Here is a 20988-nt window from a genome sequence, read left to right as displayed (position 1 = left end):
GGTGAACTTTTTTTGTGGTTTCTTTGTTGGAAACAAACTCAAAGTATGTGAACAAAGAATTGAAACTGATAGTATCACCAACTTTTTGGAGCTATTACAATGCAGGCAGGTAACCTACAATGCAAAAGATGAGGCTCCAAAAAAATTGGGTAATACTAATCTGGCTGCGCCGGCAGGGCACAAGCCAGAAAAAAAGGCTCCTCTATCTACTCCTATATAGTGTTTGCAACCAACCAATGTTGATGGATACGGATGGATGCACACTAATAGGAGAAGAAAAAATGAGCTGCACTCAAAGACAAATATGTGTGAGGCAGTGACGCACGTTGAGCGTCCTACAACCAGACGTAGCTGCAGGACACTCTACTCAGCGTGAGCTGCACTCACACACAGTCAGAGACCTCTCAGACAGCCGTCAACAGTGCAGCTAAGTGGGCACTGGCACTGACAGGCTGCAGAAAGGCTCCGCTGTGTACTCCTATATAGTGTTTGCAACCACCGTAGATGGAGACGGATGGATGCACACTAATAGAAGAAAAAATGAGCTGCACTCAAATACAAATATGTGTGAGGCACTGACGCACGCTGAGCGTCCTACAGCCAGACGTAGCTGCAGGACACACTACTCAGCGTGAGCTGCACTCACACACAGTCAGAGACCTCTCAGACAGCCGTGAACAGTGCAGCAAAGTGGACACTACCACTGAAAGGCTGCAGAAAGGCTCCGCTGTCTACTACTAGTGTTTGCAACCAACGTATATGGATACGGATGGAAGCACACTAGATTGAAATTATGTAAAAAATGCAGCTCAAAAATTAAAAGATGTATGAGGCAGCAGTGATCACACTGGGTGGCCTACAGCCTGACGTGGCTGCAGGACCCACTCCACAGCGTGAGCTGCACTCACACAGCCCTTGCAGACAGCTGTGAACACTGCTGCTAGGGCAAAGAAGGCTACAGTGGTGGTTTATGTAGCCTGGGTAAAGCACTAGAAGTTTGGTGGAATCGCTATTTCTAACTGTCCCTCACAGTCTTCTACAGCAGCCTGTCCCTAACTGAATTCCCAGCAGAGTGAACCAGAAATGGCGGCTGCAGTGGCTTTTATAGTGCATCATGACATCATTTCAGCAGCCAATCACAGCCATGCCAATAGTTAACATGCCTACATGCCTAACAGGATGTGCCCACACTTCGGAGGATTCCCATTGGCTTAATCAAAGCAAGCAGGCTCATAGCATGATGGGAACTTCCGATTCCGATATCCGATATGACAAAAGTATCGGAAGTCAGTATCGGAATTCCGATACCGCTAATATCGGCCGATACCCGATACTTGCGGTATCGGAATGCTCAACACTATTTGCCAGACATTTACTACAGCTGACTTCAGTTGTTGCTTGCTTGTGGATCTTTCTGTCTTACCTTTTGTATTAAGCATGTGAAATGCATGGTCAATGGGGTTTAGGTCTGGTAACTGACTGAGTCATTCCCGAATTTTCCATTTCTTTGTCTTAACCCCTTTACAGCCAATGACGGGAATAGCACATCATGAGTGGGTGTCATTTCCCGCATCATGACGTGCCATGTCCAGCATGGTTTAAAACCGTCACTGCTGAAATACCAGCATCTCCTTCTCGATCACTGCAGGAGCTCGGCGCTGCTGATGCTTAGATCGGGGTTTATGTGTAAATCTCTGAAATACGTTATTCAAACCCCTGGTGGAAGATTCCCTATAACGAAGCAGATGGAAACACTGGACGCCCTTTAGCTTTGATCTGGCCTTGCCTGTCTTTTTACACTTTTTCGTGGTTGACCACAGTTTTGTGCACTTCTGAAAAGAAGGACACCGCTGAACAGTGGTCAGACTGAGTCCAGAGTAGCTCTACTGCCTCATCAGGTAATGGATCCCTTGGGGTTTCATCTGAATCACGTATTTTGTAGATTTAGATGGAAACCCTGTTGTAAGTGCTCAGTGTAGAGCGAACGGTAAATGTGATCCAAAGTGTTCTGTACCCCAAAATACTACCAATAAACACTTTTACTCAACCCACAAAAACAAAACCTCACTCAGATTCATAATCATCTTTATTTTTATATAGCGCTAACATATTCCGCAGCGCTTTACAGTTTGCACACATTATCATCACTGTCCCCAATGAGGCTCACAATCTAAACTCCCTATCAGTATGTCTTTGGAATGTGGGAGAAAACCCGAGTACCCGGAGGAAACCCACGCAAACACAGGGAGAACATACAAACTCCTTGCAGATGTTGTCTTTGTTGGGATTCGAACCCAGGACTCCAGCGCTGCTCGTCTTAGAGCATGAACACAGAGCTAATAAGTTTTATAATTTATTCCCAAAAGGGCAGTGATTACACAGATAAAAGATGTTACAAAGTTGAGATATTAGATACAGTTGTGGCCAAAAGTATAGAAACCCCTGCAATTTTGTCAGATAATACTCAGTTTCTTCCTGAAAATTATTGCAAACACAAATTCTTTGTTATTATCTTCATTTAATTTGTCTTAAATGAAAAAACACAAAAAGAATTGTCCTAAAGCCAAATTGGATATAATTCCACACCAAACATAAAAAAGAATGTGGACAAAAGTATTGGCACTGTTCGAAAAATCAAGTGATGCTTCTCTAATTTGTGTAATTAACAGCACCTGTAACTTACCTGTGGCACCTAACAGGTGTTGGCAATAACTAAATCACACTTGCAGCCAGTTGACATGGATTAAAGTTGACTCAACCTCTGTCCTGTGTCCTTGTGTGTACCACATTGAGCATGGAGAAAAGAAAGAAGACCAAAGAACTGTCTGAAGACTTGCGAAACCAAATAGTGAGGAAGCATGAGCAATCTCAAGGCTACAAGTCCATCTCCAAAGACCTGAATGTTCCTGTGTCTACCGTGCGCAGTGTCATCAAGACGTTTAAAGCCCATGGCACTATGGTTAACCTCCCTAGATGTGGACGGAAAAGAAAAATTGACAAGAGATTTCAACGCAAGATTGTGCGGATGTTGGATAAAGAACCTCGACTAACATCCAAACAAGTTCAAGCTGCCCTGCAGTCTGAGGGTACAACAGTGTCAACCCGTACTATCTGTCGGCATCTGAATGAAAAGGGACTGTATGGTAGGAGACCCAGGAAGACCCCACTTCTTACCCCGAGACATAAAAAAGCCAGGCTGGAGTTTGCCAAAACGTACCTGAAAAAGCCTAAAACGTTTTGGAAGAATGTTCTCTGGTCAGATGAGACAAAAGTAGAGCTTTTTGGGCAAAGGCATCAACATAGAGTTTACAGGAGAAAAAAAGAGGCATTCAAAGAAAAAAACACAGTCCCTACAGTCAAACATGGCGGAGGTTCCCTGATGTTTTGGGGTTGCTTTGCTGCCTCTGGCACTGGACTGCTTGACCGTGTGCATGGCATTATGACGTCTGAAGACTACCAACAAATTTTGCAGCATAATGTAGGGCCCAGTGTGAGAAAGCTGGGTCTCCCTCAGAGGTCATGTGTCTTCCAGCAGGACAATGACCCAAAACACACTTCAAAAACTAGAAAATGGTTCGAGAGAAAGCACTGGAGACTTCTAAGGTGGCCAGCAATGAGTCCAGACCTGAATCTCATAGAACACCTGTGGAGAGATCTAAAAATGGCAGTTTGGAGAAGGCACCCTTCTAATATCAGGGACCTGGAGCAGTTTGCCAAAGAAGAATGGTCTAAAATCCCAGCAGAGCATTGTAAGAAACTCATTGATGGTTACCGGAAGCGGTTGGTCGCAGTTATTTTGGCTAAAGGTTGTGCAACCAAGTATTAGGCTGAGGATGCCAATACTTTTGTCTGGCCCATTTTTGGAGTTTTGTGTGAAATGATCAATGTTTTGCTTTTTGCTTCATTCTCTTTTGTATTTTTTCATTTAAGACAAATTAAATGAAGATAATAATACCAAAGAATTTGTGATTGCAATCATTTTCAGGAAGAACTGAGTATTATCTGACAAAATTGCAGGGGTGTCAATACTTTTGGCCACAACTGTATGTACAATGCAAATATAAAATAAACAGGATTAACAGAGAGATTAACACTTACATTTGCTTAGATGGTCTTTAGGCTAACCATGTGGAGAGGAGGCAGAGCCACACGTCTGCACTCATCTGAGTTCCTTTTGGCATGAAACCTCCAGCTCGAATGAACAATTTTTGGGAGGGAATACCTTATGTGACATCACGAAAGGGGCGGTCTTATGATGTTCCTCCCCCTGCTCTAAGTACAGATGTGGGTCCGGAAAACTTAGAACCATCATATCTGGACTTGAGAACCTAGCAGAGTATCGGCAGAACCATAATTTATCTTGTATTGAAATTAGTTTTGTAATGACACCAAGCACTAGATGCTTATTCCACTGTTAACAGAAATATAGGGGTGTTCACATAACTGGTAGCACAAAGGGTCTGGAAAATTGAAATGCATCCCACCAAACGAAATCCAACAAAATCTGCATTCCCAAATCCAAATTCCCTCCTCCTGAGCCCCACAGTGGGCCTAATCAGCACTTAGTGTCCACATTTTTGGCATTACTCTAGTAATGAGAGCTCACCTAATTTACAGGGCTCGTGTCTCCAGAAGCACAAGCTGGGCACTACAACATGCTGGGCACTACAATGTACTGGGCACTATAATGTAATATTTGCATTTTCACTTCGTAGCCATTGCTAGCAAAATCATCAGTAAACTTGTAGCTGAATTTCCAGATGAGTGTAATTTCCAAATTGTGGTCAATTGAGGGAGGATTCTGCTGTTCTGGCATTAGGGGCTCTGTAAATGGAGTCGACAAACTATTATATGAAAATTTGTTTGTAAAATGCGGTCACTTATGGAGGGTCCTGCTGTTCTGACACCTCAGAGTCTCTGCCAAATTATCATGGCACCAGCAAATCATTTCAGCAAAAACTGTACTCCAATATGGCGTTCCTTCAATTCCAAGCTTTGCACTGTGCCTAAAAAGTAGTTTTTGACCACATATAGGGAGTGCACTGTCGTACTCAGCATACATTGTGTAACAAATTTTGTAGTCCAATTTCTCCTATTAGCCCATTTGAAAATTAAAGACTTGTGGCTAAAACAACATTTTACTGCAAAAAAACCCAAAACTTCATTTTCACAGTCCAATGTTATACAATTCTGTGTAATACCTGTGAGTTTAAAATGCTCAATACACCCCTATTGGAATTCTTTAATTGGTGTAGTTTGTTTCCAAAATGGGTCACTTGTAGGGGATTTTCACTGTTTAGGCATATCAGGAACTCTCCAAATGTGACATGACCTCCACTATTAATTCCACACAATTCTGCACTCCAAAAGTCTAATGGCGCTCCTTCTCTTCTGAGCACTGCCATGTAATAAAATAGAAGTTTTGCACCACACTTGATGTACTCAGGAGAAATTGCACAACACATTTTGGTGTCCATTTTCTCTTGTTTCCTTTGTGAAAATAAAAAAATTAGGGAAAAATTTTGGGGGGAAACATTTGATATCATTTAAAATTTCACAGCTCTACTATATAAACTTCTGTGAAGCACCTTGGGGTCCAAGGTGTTCACCACAAATCTAGACAGGTTCCCAGAGGGGTCTAGTTTCCAAAATGGGGTCACTTTCAGGGGAATTCCGCTGTTTAGGAACATCAGGGGCTCTCCAAATGCAACATGGCATTCGCACTTGATTCCAGCCATTTTTGCATTCAAAAAGTCAAACAGTGCTCCTTCCCTTCAGAGCCCAGCCTTGCGCCCAAATAGTAGTTTTCCTCCACATATGGGGTATTGACGTACTCAGAAGAATTTACACAACAAATTTTCTCCAGGTAACCTTGTGAAAAAAATAATTGGTGCTAAAGTAAAATATGTGTGAAAAAAAGTAAATTGTACATTTTTTCCACATTGCATTAACTCCTGTGACGCATCTGAAGGATTTATGTACTTCTTGATCAAGGTTTTGAGTATTTTAAAGGGTGCAGTTTTTAAAATTGTTTAACTTTTGGGTATTTTCTGTCATGTTGTTTAACTTTTGGTTAAATTCTGAGTGAGGGAGAAATAAGGTGCACAACAACGGGGAGAGGGAGGGGGAAGCCCAAACACTAGGGAAGGGGGTAGAGACCCCTAGGCAGTTCTAACAGTTCCCTTTCTGCCCTAAATATCTCTAAATAGGTTCTGCACCTATCGCCAAGCAGGAACCTAATCACTGCCTGACCCTCGCGATAGGCCCTGGATAGGTAGGGAACAGGGTGCGCACCAGTCAGCCCCCACTACAACTAAAGACAGAGAGGGTGGATGAACGAGGGGATACACTTAGCTTGAGAAGATATCACGCCAGCAATCCTTCCAAGAAGACACTAACCAACTGCTAGTACTTCTAATAAGGCTGGTTGCACACGTCAGTGTCTCTGGTACGTGTGGTGACAGTAAATGAATGTGTCTATGTACATGTCAGCGTGTTTTCATGGACTGTGTGTCCAAGTGCAAAACACGCAGACATGTCCATTTTAACACAGACACACAGACTGCAAAACGTGCCGTACACATGCACACGGAGAACAGTGCACACCAGGGAAGTAGAGCTACTGTAAACCGCTGTTCCCTGGCGGCAGGTGCTGAATGCGGCTGTCATCCATTCTCCCTGCTCTGCCAGCGAGCAAAAGAGACTAAATGAAAAACTGACCTGCTGTGACGTCAGGACCGTTGGAGAATGCAAGTGATAAGGTCACGGCAGTTCAAGCTCTGACACAGTGACCTCATCATTTGCATTCTCTGATGGTCCTGAGGTCACAGCAGGTCAGTTTTTCATTCATTTATTCATTTATTCTCCTCTGCTTGCGCTGATCGCAGCAGAGCAGGGGAGAATGACAGCCGGCTTCAGCACCAGCTGCCGGGGACAGCGGCTTACAGTAGCGGCTTCTTCCCCGACGGCCGTCTGTGTGGTCCTGATGTGGCACATGGGTGGCACACGGTTGCCATACGTGTGCCGCATGTAGCACACTCATGGACACACGGACACTGATATCTCCGGTACCGGTTTTTACGGTACTGGAGATATCAGGACGTGTGAAACTGGCCTAAGACAGAGGTAAATTGAGATAACACCAGCACCCTGCTGAAGATACTGAATGTATTTAAACCTTCAGCAAAGGTGTGCTAATTAGCAGCAGGAAGTGGAGGTAACTGTTGGGTCCAAGAGGAAGAAAAAGATCTCTCCATAACAGAGATGTAAAAATCAAGAAGGTGCTTGTAGAGCTAATCGCAATGACCTCCTACGGTCAGATCCAGGACGACTGTCAAACCTGACACACCCGTGACATGTGACAAGGATAGTTTTGTAACTTAAAAAACTCAGGGGTTGCTTTTGCAGTATCTTTTGGCTCATAGTCCATTTGTACTGCTGTCCAATCAACTTTGCTGCATTTTTGTTGAATTTGAGCAGAAAGAATAAACCCTGTACACTTCAGAATGCATCAGGCTGCTTCTGCCTTCAGTAACATCATACAGTAAACAATAGTGACCCATTGCCATTGGAATCCATGCATGCCCATGCTATCACACTGACTCCACCATGTTTTACAGAGGTGAAGGTATAGAGGTGGCTTGGAACAGCTCACGGTCTAAAGCAGACCATTTGGTCTGCTTTCGATCATGAGCCATTCCAAGACTTCTTCATACCATGTTCTTCCCATCATTCTGGTACAAATAGATCTTCATTTTATCTGTCCAAAGAATGCTTTTCCAGAACTGGGCTGGCTTCTTTAGATGTTTTTTTTTCAAAGTTGAAACTGACCTTTCTATTTTTAAGGCTGATTAATGGTTTACAGCTTTTGGTAAAACCTCTGTATTTGCTCTTCTCTTTATGGTATCACCCAGATTTCACCGGGGTGATGGCGGAGCAGGCGAGGAGCAGATCTCACTTTGCACTGGTGTACTTGGTGACGGCCTTGGTGCCCTCGGACACGGCGTGCTTGGCCAGCTCTCCGGGCAGCAGCAGGCGCACAGCGGTCTGGATCTCCCGGGAGGTGATGGTGGAGCGCTTGTTGTAGTGAGCCAGGCGGGAGGCTTCCCCTGCGATGCGCTCGAAGATGTCATTGACGAAGGAGTTCATGATGCCCATGGCCTTGGAGGAGATGCCGGTGTCGGGGTGGACCTGCTTCAGCACCTTGTACACGTAGATGGCGTAGCTCTCCTTCCTGCTCTTCCTCCGCTTCTTGCCGTCCTTCTTCTGAGTCTTGGTCACGGCTTTCTTGGAGCCCTTCTTGGGAGCTGGAGCAGACTTGGGATCAGCCATAACAAAAGTAAAGCAGTCTCCTTCGTCACAAAGCAGAACAATAATAATTTCATCCGATCCCTCTCACCCGGGACACTCCTCATTCCAACTACTCCCTTCAGGACGTCGCTTCAGAGTCCCCAAATGCAGTACCAACCGCCATATGAACAGCTTCTATCCACTCTCTGTTCAACAATTAAATCGTCATGTGTAGACTATATACTGTATCTGTCTTGTTAGATGTTACTTGTTGTATCTGTTGTTATATATTATGTTGCCTCTTTGCCACAAAGAATTCCTTGTATATATGTAATATGTACTTGGCGATAATAAATTTGATTGATTGATTGATTGATTGATTGATGGTAGACTTAGATAAGGAAACACCTACTTCCAGAATAGTGTTCTTCCCTTGAGTGGATGTTGTAAAGGGTTTTTTCTGAAATCATCCACCATTGTTGTCTTCCATGGACGTCCAGTACTTTTTGAGTTCCCAAGCTCATCAATGCTTTTTTTTTTTGCAGAATGTACTGTTGATTTGGCCACTCCAAACATCTCTGCTATCTCTCTGATGGATTTCTTTTTGTTTTATTCTTTAGCCTAATGATGGTTTGTTTCTCTTCCATTGAGACCTCCTGTTACCACATGTTGTGAATTCACAGCTTTTGCTTCCAAATGCAAGTGCCACACCTGTAATCAGCTACTGACAGTTTTCCTGCTTAAATGGTGATGGATTAGAATCAAAGAATGGTAGAGTTGGAAGGGACCTCCTGGGTCATCTGCTCATAGTAGGATTCACTAAATCATCTCAGACAGATGTCTGTCCAGCCTCTGTTTGAAGACTTCCATGGAAGAAGAACTCACCACCTCTCGTGGCAGCCTGTTCCACTCATTGATCACCCTAACTGTCAAAAAGTTTTTTCTAATATCTATTCTGTGTCTCCTCTTTCAGTTTCATCCAATTGCTTCTAGTCTTTTCTTGTGCAAATGAGAATAAAGATGATCCTTCTACAATGTGACAGCCCTTCAGATATGAGCAAATATCCCATGCAGCCGATTTGTCCAATCACTTTTGGTCCGTTTAATAACCCTAGCATATGTATTGGGGGCCTTTTAGGCCCCCATGCTTACTTTTTTGCTATTATCTACAAAATTACTTAAGTTAAAATTTTGAAACTCCAGGTAATCCTCAAGTATGTCGTTGTTGGTAATATCCAGTTGTTCATATATTTTATTTCATTGGCATTTCGGTGTAACAATGCTTTTTTGGTGAAAACCACATCTGTATGGATTGGGGGCCTTTTAGGCCCCCCATGTATTTTTATCATGTTCTCAGTAGTGTTTGTGTCTCATGTTACTTTATTTGTACTCAGTAATGCTGGTGGAGGGGCCAGGGTGTGGATAATGCCATATGAGGATATCATGTGATTTTTGGAGGGAGAGATAAGGCCATGACATCATCTCAGGTCCTTCTGAACACAGTAATGAGCTGTGTAGAGAGTAATGAGGACAGTATACACTGTGAGCTAATTGTGAAGGACCTGAGATAAGATAAGATGTTGAGAGGAAGTCTGATTCAGTTTCTCTGATTCTAAGAAGCCTAGCTATTGAGCTACAGACATTCAGAGAATTGTACAACACCTAAAAGAAAGTATAAAAAGTAAGAGAGGGTGAGAGGAGGGGGCACTTTACACTTACAGTGTGTCTCACACACAAGCAAAGAGTGGACAACCCTGATTGTGTTCATTGTTTTTTCTTTTAGTTTGCTAACATCTAGTCAGCAATGGCACAGTTTTCCTCCAAGCTTCTGAGTGACCAAGAGATTGAAGCAATTGTGTTTCAAAGTGATAATGAAAGTGAACTATCTTTGTCCGATGACGAGTACCTGCCACCAGAGAATCAAACATCCTCAAGTGATTCTTCTTCTGATGATGAAGAAGTGAATACAGTGGATCCTCAAGAAGTGATAAGTAGCACATCCAAAACGAATGTTTTTTGGGACAGTATTCCTACATTAGTCGGACATACTGCAATCCATAATATTGTGAGACAGGGTCAAGGAGCTGTGGGAAGTCCCAGTTACTTTTCCCCTAAAGACATATTCTGCACTTTTTTTTCTGACAATATTGCAGAAGAGGTCCTTTTATGTTCAAACCTAGAAGGAAGACGTATCGCGCCTGCAAAAAATAAGTCCTGGAAAAATATCTCAAAAGAGGAACTTTATGCATACATTGTACTTTTACTGCTGGCAGGGAGTCAAAAATCGTAAGATGTTCCAATACGAGAATTATTTCTGGACCCACTTTCTGATCCACACTATAAGGCGACAATGTCAGTGGACAGATATGAGGAAATTAGAAGACATTCGATTTGATGATAAGCGAACACGTGCATAGAGGTTTGAAACAGACAAATTAGCCCCTATCAGTTATATCTGGAACATATTTATCAAAAATTGCACCAAACTTTACAATCCTAGTACTAATGTTACAGTAGATGAGCAACTTTTAACGTTCAGAGGACGCTGCAAGTTCATACAATACATGCCCAGCAAGCCAGCCAAATATGGAATCAAAATCTTCTGGATGTGTGATTCTGCAAATTATTATGGCATAAATGGCGTAATCTACTGTGGCAAAGTTGGTGCACCAGTACAGAAGGATCTGGGGTCTGAAATTGTCAAAACTCTTGCTGTTCCAATATTTAATTCAGGTAGAAACATTACCATGGACAATTATTTCACCAATGTTGAACTAGGCAATTTTCTGCTTCAAAAAGCTATTACACTTGTTGGTACTATCAAGCCAAACCGACGAGAAATTCCAGAAGCCCTGAAACACAATCGTCAGCGAGCACTTTATCAGAGTGTCTTTGGATTCAATAGCAAAGCGACTTTGGTATCTTACAAAGCGAAGAAGGAGAAATCAGTGATTTTACTCAGTACCATGCATCACAATTGCAGTATTGACAGCAATGATAGAAAATTAAAACCAGAAATCATCCTGCATTACAATAAAACAAAAGGAGATGTAGACAAAATGGATGAGATGGTGGGAGAATATTCATGCAAGAGGCAAACAAAGCGATGGCCTGTAGTACTTTTTTCAAATATGCTTGATGTAGCAGCCCTAAATTCATTCATCATTTATGCAGAAACTCATCCAGAATTCCATGCACGGAGGAAGGACAGGAGACGCCTATTTTTGAAGGACCTTTGTCATGAACTTGTAATGCCTCACATGATACAGCGAAGCGACGTGAAAGGCTTGCTAAAGCAAACTAAAGAAGCAATGAAACAGCGTGGCGTACAGTTTCAGATGATTCCAGGGCCAGGAGAAAGAAAAAGAAAGCGCTGTTTCATGTGTCCAAGAAACTTAGAAAGGAAAACTGAGAGATTTTGTTCAGTTTGTAAGGAAAATGTCTGCAAATAACATTCTTCTGAAAAAATAACTTGTCAAAACTGTTTGGAAGACCAATATAATAGAAAAGAAACATAATAGAAATGTAGCTGCAGCTAGTTTGGTTTAGATTTCTATGCGGTTTTGTGCATTTTTTCATATGTTTGTGTGAAATTTTGAAAAAAAAAATTTGGGGGTGTTTTCGCTGAAAAATTATAATTAAAATTTTGTTTAATAATCACATTTTATTTAGCAGTTTTAAAATAAACTTGTAAAAGTTATATAAGTGTGTTTTTCCATATGATTTGCATGGGGACCTAAAGGCCCCCAATACGTTAATATGAAGATTTCTGATGTCACGCATACTAGGGGTTAACTAAATATTAAAGAGCTGTATTTCCCAAACCCTTACTCCAATTAGGATTTGACTAATCTCAAATGTCTGCACTTTAAACTAATATTGATTATACAACTGTATCTTGAATATGTTTTGGAAAACAGCTAAAGCGCAAAAGCTTGTGTCACTGACCAAATATTTCTTGACATAACTGTATATATCTTTAAAAAATTAACATATCCACTTCTGTTGCACAGACGTGTGATCCCTACCTTGCTCTAACCCTTCAATTTTTAATTATTTTCCAGAAAATAAAAGTTCATCTAAGCCCAGAAAAATGTAGTGACTTCTACTCTGAACAGTATGGAAAAATGTTTTTTCCTAGTTTGACTGCTTACATGAGTTCTGGACCAATAATTGCTTTGGTATTGGCAAGACATAATGCCATCAACTTTTGGAGACAAATCATGGGGCCATCAAATAGCTTACAAGCTAAAGAGACTCATCCTGAAAGGTAAAATTTTTTAAACATTTCTTAAACATTTATAAGGGTTGTCTCATCCAAGTTCATGTGCCCTATTATTGACATATTTGTTTTTATTCTCTGCATTTTGACAGCCATTACTTTTTCGTTGACTTAGACCAGTCCCATTTTGTAGATTTAATTTGCATCCCTTTGCAATATTATAGATTTTTATATGTACAGTGTCTTGAAAAAGAAAGTGTTTTATACTTCATAAACTGTTCCACATTTTTTCATGTTACACCTACAAACTTAAATGTATTTTATTTGGATTTTATGCGATATATACCAACAAAAAGTAGCAAGTGCTTGCAAAGTGTAAGGAAATGATACATGGTTTTCTAATTATTTTAAAAGTTCGAGTCTGAAAATTGTGACTTGCATTTGTATTCAAACAACGCAAAAGAAGTGGGTGCATAGCCATGTAAAATTAAAGTGCTACACAAGTATTGGAATTAAAACTCAGAAAAACACAATAAAACGTGTAAAAATACTCTGTTGTAAAAAAGTAACAATAAACAGCAAGTGCTAGTAAAAAGATGATAAAAAAAGGGTATTTGGTGTTGAGTTTCCCCCACTGCACAAAGGGAATCTCAAGCCACATCCTCTGCGGTCTCCCATTCCTCTGTAGCCGCAGAGATTCCTGCTCAGCAGAGACGTCGGTCCAGGCGTCTTGCCCAGGCTGATGCTAGGTGTCTGGTTTCTCCCGCTGGCTCCGCTATAACTCAATGCTTGAGTCAGCAGCAAGCAGACGCTTCTGGGACTAAGTCCTGTCTTTTGCTTACTGCGCATGCCTGTGGGACAATCTCTCATTGGAGGTCGGGGGTCACATGAGCAGGTCCCGTTCCTGCTCGGATTGGTCCACTACTAGGAAGGTCCCGGAAGGACGCCACTATAAAAGAGTTGCATGGCCGCTCGGCCATGCGCTAGTATAGACTCTTGTGGCTTATGGTGTGTATGATGACGGATGTTTGTGACTGCGAATGACTCATTATGAAACCCCTACCCTTGGTTGTGACTGTTGTTAGGCACTGACTCTAACCACTAAGCCCTATCAGTGGCTAAGCTATACGCCACAGTGCATCCCAGTCCTCTGCACTATCTAGCGTCCGACTGTGCCTCCCTGCTTAGGGCACTGTCGTACCACGCCAGGTAGCAGTAACCACCAGTGTGACGCCGTGCGCACCTCTAGCGCTTTCCTCCCCACCCCGGGTGGTTAGTCGCATCCGCCAAAGCGGTACTGTGCGCACTTGGCGCAATTGTATATATTTTCTACTTTTGCTGGCACCGCAGCTGCGGCGCCGAGCGCTGATGGTCTAGAGGAGCTCTAGTCCTGTGCCTCTGGGACAGAGCTCTGTGACCTCTAATTAGCGCTCACTCAGCCGAGCTCTGTGCGTTCAACAGGCTCCGCCATTTGTTTTAGCTGCTCTGTGGAGCAACAGAGTTCGCTTCCATTCACACAGGGTGAAGTTAACCCACGTGTGAGCAAGCGTTCACCCACCATCTAGTTCCGCCATTACTCAGCAGTAGGTTCCATCTCTGCACTAGTGGACCCCGGGTTCAAACGCACCTCATATTTCCTTTTATATTATTTGGTGCGTTCCACAGGCCCTAACATTTGGTTGATACGTTTTTTGCAAAACATGTATACTAAGCCGCTCTACCAAACATCAAGGTAACCTGTGTAAGTCCCTAACTGATGTATTTAAAAACCTGATCATGTGTATAGTACCTATATGAGCAGGATTCAGACAGGCGATGTCCGATGTGGACACACTGCAGAGAACGGCTTATATGTTCATGGCCCACAAGGAAGGGGTGGAAACCTCCCTAATCTTGTAAAAACAAGAAACCATTTAAATGCAAACACATGGGCCATGCACACAGTGAACAAGTCTGTAGGACAGTGTTCACACCACCAAAAGACTGAAACACAGAAAAACACAATAAAACTTGTAAAAATACTCTGTTGTAAAAAAGTAAAAATAAACAGCAAGTGCTAGTAAAAAAATGATAAAAAAACAGGGTATTTGGTTGATACACTTTTTGCTGTGACACGGGTTACCTTGATGTTTGGTAGAGCAGCTTAGTATACATTTTTTGAAAAAAACGTATCAACCAAATACCCTGTTTTTATCATCTTTTACTAGCACTTGCTGTTTATTTTTACTTTTGTACAACAGAGTATTTTTACACGTTTGACTGTGTTTTTCTGTGTTTCAGTCTTTTGGTGGTGTGAACACTGTCCTACAGACATGTTCACTGAGTCCATGTCCCATGTGTTTGCATTTAACAAGTATTGGAGTTAACAGAATAAAAAACAAAACAAAAAAAGACCATACTCATGACCGTGTGCATACCTGTTTGAAGATATTAAATATTTATTATAAATCTACATGGACAAAATACTGGTGAACAATTTAAAATAGTTAAAAAATGGAAACTGATCTATCCACCATGGCATAAACTAGATGTAATAATGCTCAGATGCAAAAATTATGATGTACAACTAGAAGTCAGTGTAGGAATGCCACATAGGCTAGGGGTTAAATCCTAGCACTTCAGGTCCTGATTGGATGCACATGGATAGCTATAACTAGAAGCAGGCCATGTGTTCACGATTGTCAGTTAGCTGGGAAAGATGAGCAGAGTTGGTTGTGTTGGACTGGAGAGACAAGCCAAAATCTCTCTCTCTGAGAAGAGACTAAACATGCTGTGCCATGGACAATAAGTGTTTTGTGTGACCAAGCTGGGGCTATCTTAGCCATGTCCTAAAAGCCAAGATATATTTTGTTTAGTTAGTGCTATGACAAGGCTGATGTCATATTGCCGTCAGACTCGGGGCCTGCTGTCCCAGCCTCGGCCACTAGGAGGTGCCGGATGGTCACGTCGCCGTCAGACTCGGGGCCTGCTGTTCCTGCCTCGGCCACTGGGAGGCTCCGTGGTTCACCCCCGAGTGATGGCGGCGACCGAGAAGGGGCTCCTGCGCAGGCATCTGATGGACGCAGGCTCCGCTCCTCTGTCAATCATGAAGGGGTTGGTGCATCACCATCTGGCCTGGTCCTGATGACATCGTCAGTCCGGGAGCCTGTGATGGATGACCTGATCCCTCAAATACCTTGGGACTGGTCTTGCAAGCTGCCGGATATATTCTTGGTTCCCCTATTTGCTACTGTGTCATTTGCTATTGTTTAACTCTGACCTCAGCCTGGATTTCTGACCCCTCTACTGCCTGACGATTTTGTACCTTGCCGCTCTCCCGTTTTGTGACCTTGGCCTGGACTGTCGACTCTGCCACTGCCTGCTGTTTCTGTACCTCCGCTGCTCTCCCGGTTTCTGACTATTTTTTTGGTTCCCCGCCTTCTTCCTTATTGGCGACCGACCTGCTCTGGCACACTGCTCCACCAGCCAGCCACCACCTGGGCCTTGCTACAATTCCAGATCCCTGTATAGGGGTTAAGGGTCTCGGGGTTTCTCGGGGTGCTGTCCCTACTGCAGTCCAGATCCGTGGACGGACGTCACATTATATCCGGCCATAAAAAAAACAAACTGCTTCTTGTGTATATATCCAACATATACAAAAGCAGTCTCCCTGAACTTTTTATTTTTCCTTCTCCTGCCTGAGCTGATTTTTGGCCTGAACACCTGTTACTTTCTTCAGTGCACAGTCTGGAGGTTCAGTCTCATCTTCCTGCATAAACATGCTGCAGTCTAGAGACTTCAGGGAGAAAGCTGAACGTCAGAGATCCACACTCCTGGGACATCGGCCCCTGGGCAGCTCTGGCCAGGGTTGCCCAGGAGCTCAGGTACTGCCCGCAGATGCGGCTAAAGTTTTATTACCTATCTGTCTTTCATTTGGTCAGAAATCTCTGTGTTTAAAAGCTTATGTGGATAGTGGATCTGAAGGAAATTTTATGGATTCTTTGGCTGCTAGGAATCTGGGTGTACCGCTACTAAGACTTAATGCCCCTATTAAAATCACGGCTATTAATGGCACATCCATTATTCATGAGGGGGCTAAATTTGTTACTGACAAAATTGCTATGTCTGTGAGAGCATTACATACCGAGCTTATGTCATTTTTTGTGATGGATAATTTATCTTCTACAGTTATTTTGGGAATGCCGTGGTTACGCCAGCACAATCCTGTAATTGACTGGCACCTGGCTGATGTTGTACGCTGGAGTTCGCAGTGTCAGGATAACTGCATATCATTAGCAGTAAACCAAGTTAAGGTTAAAAACCCCCTCATACTGTTTGCTTTCAGAGACTATGAGGATGTTTTTTCTATTGTAGAATCTGAGAAATTACCCCCACACAGAGAGTATGATTGCCCTATAGATCTGATTCCGGATGCCCGTCTCCCAAAAGGGAGAATATTTAATCTCTCCGGTCCAGAGCGTCAGGCCATGAATGACTATATAGCAGACAGCTTAAAAAAAGGGTTTATTAGACCATCCATTTCACCAGTTGTGGCCGGATTCTTCTTTGTAGAGAAGAAAGATGGTGGTCTCATACCCTGCATTGATTACCGGGAATTAAACACAATCACTATAAAGCTTCCACTCATCCCTGATCTTTTTAATCAGCTAATGGGAGCCCGTTGGTTTACTAAACTTGACCTCCGGGGGGCATATAATCTGGTCCGCATAAGAGACGGCGATGAGTGGAAAACCGCGTTTAATACACCTCTTGGCCACTTTGAGTACCTTGTAATGCCCTTCGGACTCAGTAACGCACCTGCCGTATTTCAGAACTTTGTTAATGATATTTTCAGAGACATTTGTGGGGTGTATGTTGTCGTGTATTTAGATGACATTTTGATTTATTCTGCTGACCCTGTGACACACGCTGAACACGTCTGTTCTGTGCTGCAGAGACTGCGAGAACACTCCTTGTTTGCTAAACTGGAGAAATGTGTTTTTTTTGTTGAGGAGGTACAGTTTTTAGGGTACATGGTCTCAGGCAAAGGGTTCCGCATGGATCCTGCCAAGATCCAACCTATTAAAGCTTGGGTACAACCCAAATCGCTAAAAGCGCTGCAGCGATTTTTAGGGTTTGCTAATTACTACCGCAAGTTCATCAGGGGTTTCTCAGAAATTGCCAAACCACTCACGGATTTGACCCGGAAAGGGGCAGACGTGGCCAATTGGAACCCTGAGGCAATTCAGGTATTTTCTACGCTAAAGGACTGCTTTGTGGCCAACCCTGTTTTGGTTCAGCCTGATCTGGACCGCCCGTTTATTGTAGAAGTACATGCCTCTGAAGTCGGAGTGGGAGCAGTGCTATCGCAAGGCACTGCATCCCTCACTCAGCTTCACCCATGTGCTTTTTTTCCCTGCAAATTCTCTGCCACTGAGAAAAACTATGATATAGGTAATCGGGAATTATTGGCAATCAAATGGGACTTCGAGGAATGGCGCCACTTCCTCGAAGGCGCCAAACATAAGATCACTGTAAATACTGATCACAAGAACCTGACCTACCTGGAGTCAGCTAAAAGACTAAATCCTAGACAGGCAAGGTGGGCCTTGTTCTTCTCTAGGTTTGATTTTTTAATCACCTTTCGCCCTGGTACTAAAAATGTGAGGGCCGATGCCCTCTCTCGCAGTTTTTGCCCCTCACAAGCCGAGGACTGTGAGCCAGTCCCAATATTGGCCAATGGGATCCTTGTGTCGGCAGTGTCTTTGGACCTTCTGGAGGAGATCCGTAGGTCCCCAGAACAAGCTCCTGACACTACGCCCCCCAAAAAATTGTTCGTCCCGGCTACGTTTCGCCTACAAGTTCCTAAAGAATCGCATGACTCTGTTCTGGCAGGCCATCCTGGTCTCAATAATACCACCAGATTGGTAACCAGGACCTTTTGGTGGCCGACAGTGGTTAAGGACTGTATAGACTATGTTTTAACGTGTGAAGTCTGTGCCTGTGCCAAGTCCCCCCATAATCGCCCTGCCGGCTGGCTCCTGTCCTTGCCCACCCCTGAGAGTCCATGGACCCACATCTCCATGGACTTCATTACTGACCTGCCGCCCTCAGATGGAAAAACGTGTATCTGGGTGGTGGTGGACAGGTTCAGCAAACAATGTCATTTTGTCCCCCTGTCTGGGTTACCTAACTCCGAAACCTTGAGTAAACTGTTCATTGTGCATGTTGTACGTCTTCATGGTGCTCCGGTGAATATTGTGTCCCACAGAGGTACCCAGTTCGTCTCAAAATTCTGGAGGGCGTTCTGCAAACGCATTGGTATTGAGTTGTCCTTTTCCTCTGCCTACCACCCGGAAACCAATGGTCAAACCGAGCGTACCAACCAGGCTCTGGAGCAATACCTCCGCTGTTATGTGTCAGAACATCAGTTCGATTGGGTGGAACATCTGCCATTAGCTGAGTTTGCCCTAAATAATCGATACCAGGACTCCATTAAGACTACCCCATATTTCTGCAACCATGGACTGCATCCGCGCTTTGGTTCATTCTCGGCCAGGATGTCGGAGCTCCCTGGGGTAGAGAAAAAAATACATCGCTTAAAAACTATTTGGTCTGAGGTAAACTCGAACTTGAAAGGGGCCCAGGTTAGACAGGCTTCGGCTGCGAACAGATGGCAATCTAAGGGGCCGCACCTGGGAGTTGGAGACAAGGTTTGGCTCTCTACAAAAAACATCAAGCTTAAAGTGCTGTCTGCCAAACTGGGCCCCAGATTTATTGGCCCATACGAAATTATAGAGGTGATTAACCCGGTAGCCTTCCATTTAAAACTTCCTCAGTCATTTAAGTTGCCCAACATGTTCCACAAGTCTCTCCTCAAGCTGTATCTCTCCCCAATTCACCCTTTCCAGTCCCCTCCTCCTCCTGTTTCGGTCAGGGGTACCTTGGAGTATGAAGTCCAGGGTATCCTTGACTCCCGCCTTGTGAGAGGCTCCGTACAGGATCTTGTACACTGGAAGGACTACGGCCCGGAGGAAAGGTCCTGGGTCCCCGCGGGGAACATCCATGCCAAAACATTAATTAGGAGATATCATCTCCTTCACCCTGACAAACTGGGTTTTGAGGGTCCGGAGGCCCCTCTTAGAGGGGGGGTACTGTCATGTTGCCGTCAGACTCAGGGCCTGCTGTCCCAGCCTCGGCCACTAGGAGGCGCCGGACGGTCATGTCGCCATCAGACTCGGGGCCTGCTGTCCCGGCCTCGGCCACTAGGAGGCGCCGGACTTTCACATCGCCGTCAGACTCGGGGCCTGCTGTCCTGGCCTCGGCCACTAGGAGGCGCCGGACTGTCACGTCGCCGTCAGACTCGAGGCCTGCTGCTCCTGCCTCAGCCACTGGGAGGCGCCGTGGTTCGCCCCCGAGTGATGGCGGCGACAGAGAAGGGGCTCCTGCGCAGGCATCTGATGGATGCAGGCTCCGCTCCTCTGTCAATCATGAACGGGTTGGTGCATCACCATCTGGCCTGGTCCTGGGGGCGGTCCTGATGACATCATCAGTCCGGGAGCGTGTGAGAGATGACCTGATCCCTCAAATACCTTGGGACTGGTCTTGCAAACCGCCGGATATATTCTTGGTTCCCCTATGTGCTACTGTGTCATTTGCTATTGTTTGACTCTGACCTCAACCTGGATTTCTGACCCCTCTACTGCCTGACGATTTTGTACCTTGCCGCTCTCCCGTTTTGTGACCTTGGCCTGGACTGTCGACTCTGCCACTGCCTGCCGTTTCTGTACCTCCGCTGATCTCCCGGTTTCTGACTACGTTTTTGGTTCCCCGCCTTCTTCCCTATTGGCGACCGTCCTGCTCTGGCGCACTGCTCCACCAGACAGCCTCCCCCTGGGCCTTGTTACAATTCTAGATCCCTGTATAGGGGTTAAGGGTCTCGGGGTTTCTCGGGGTGCTGTCCCTACTGCAGTCCAGATCCGCAGAGAATTTTATGTTCATGGTTTTGTTTTTGTTACTGTACAACCAATGGAAAGAAACCCTACTCTGTGTGTGATATAAAGAAAACCCTGTGGTTTGAATTGATGTTTGAATGCGGGCCAGAAGTTCCAGAGGACAGGTGATTACAGTTTAAAGACTGAATGTCCTGGATAAAGGTAGCTACAGCATTACAAACATGGTCTGAAAACGTAGAGGAGCTTATTAAGCAATTGATCCAGCAGTTTCAATAACAGCAACAATAGCAGTTTTACAGCAGCACTAGCCTCAGATGGCTCTCTTTTCAGAAACTGTCCAGATAGAAAGCACCTCCCACTAGCCAAAGTAAAGGTAGCTGTGTGAGGTGAATAGTACAGGATGCCTTGCAGAAAATGACTGTGGAGGACGACATTGAGGCTTTTAAACAGTGGCAGACATGGAAAACTTCCCCCAGAGCAATAGGCAGAAGTTCTGGATCCATACCATACTGGGGAACTGCAGAAAGCATACTATGACCTTAT

At 44.1% G+C, this 20988-nt stretch overlaps 2 protein-coding genes across 7 annotated transcripts in view; one reads left to right on the top strand and one right to left on the bottom strand.

Annotated features, from left to right (window-relative positions):
* NME5 (NME/NM23 family member 5) overlaps positions 1-20988 on the top strand; it is a 235439-nt gene that overhangs the window by 90464 nt on the left and 123987 nt on the right. For all 6 annotated transcript variants that reach the window (XM_073573716.1, XM_073573715.1, XM_073573714.1 and 3 more), the window contains one exon: positions 12354-12559. In XM_073573716.1, coding sequence (XP_073429817.1) covers positions 12354-12559 — 206 coding nt within the window. The remainder of the gene's footprint in view (positions 1-12353; positions 12560-20988) is intronic.
* LOC141087951 (histone H2B 1.1-like) lies at positions 7939-8363 on the bottom strand. Its single transcript, XM_073573825.1, has one exon. The coding sequence runs from the start codon at positions 8329-8331 to the stop codon at positions 7954-7956; it is 378 nt and encodes a 125-aa protein (XP_073429926.1). The 5' UTR covers positions 8332-8363; the 3' UTR covers positions 7939-7953.

This window comes from Dendrobates tinctorius, unplaced genomic scaffold (genome assembly GCF_039654945.1).
Source record: "Dendrobates tinctorius isolate UK_male_01 unplaced genomic scaffold, ASM3965494v1 ptg000036l, whole genome shotgun sequence".
NCBI lineage: Eukaryota > Metazoa > Chordata > Amphibia > Anura > Dendrobatidae > Dendrobates > Dendrobates tinctorius.
The sequence above is the reverse complement of the archived record's forward strand: the minus strand, read 5'-3'. Positions and strand labels throughout refer to the sequence as shown.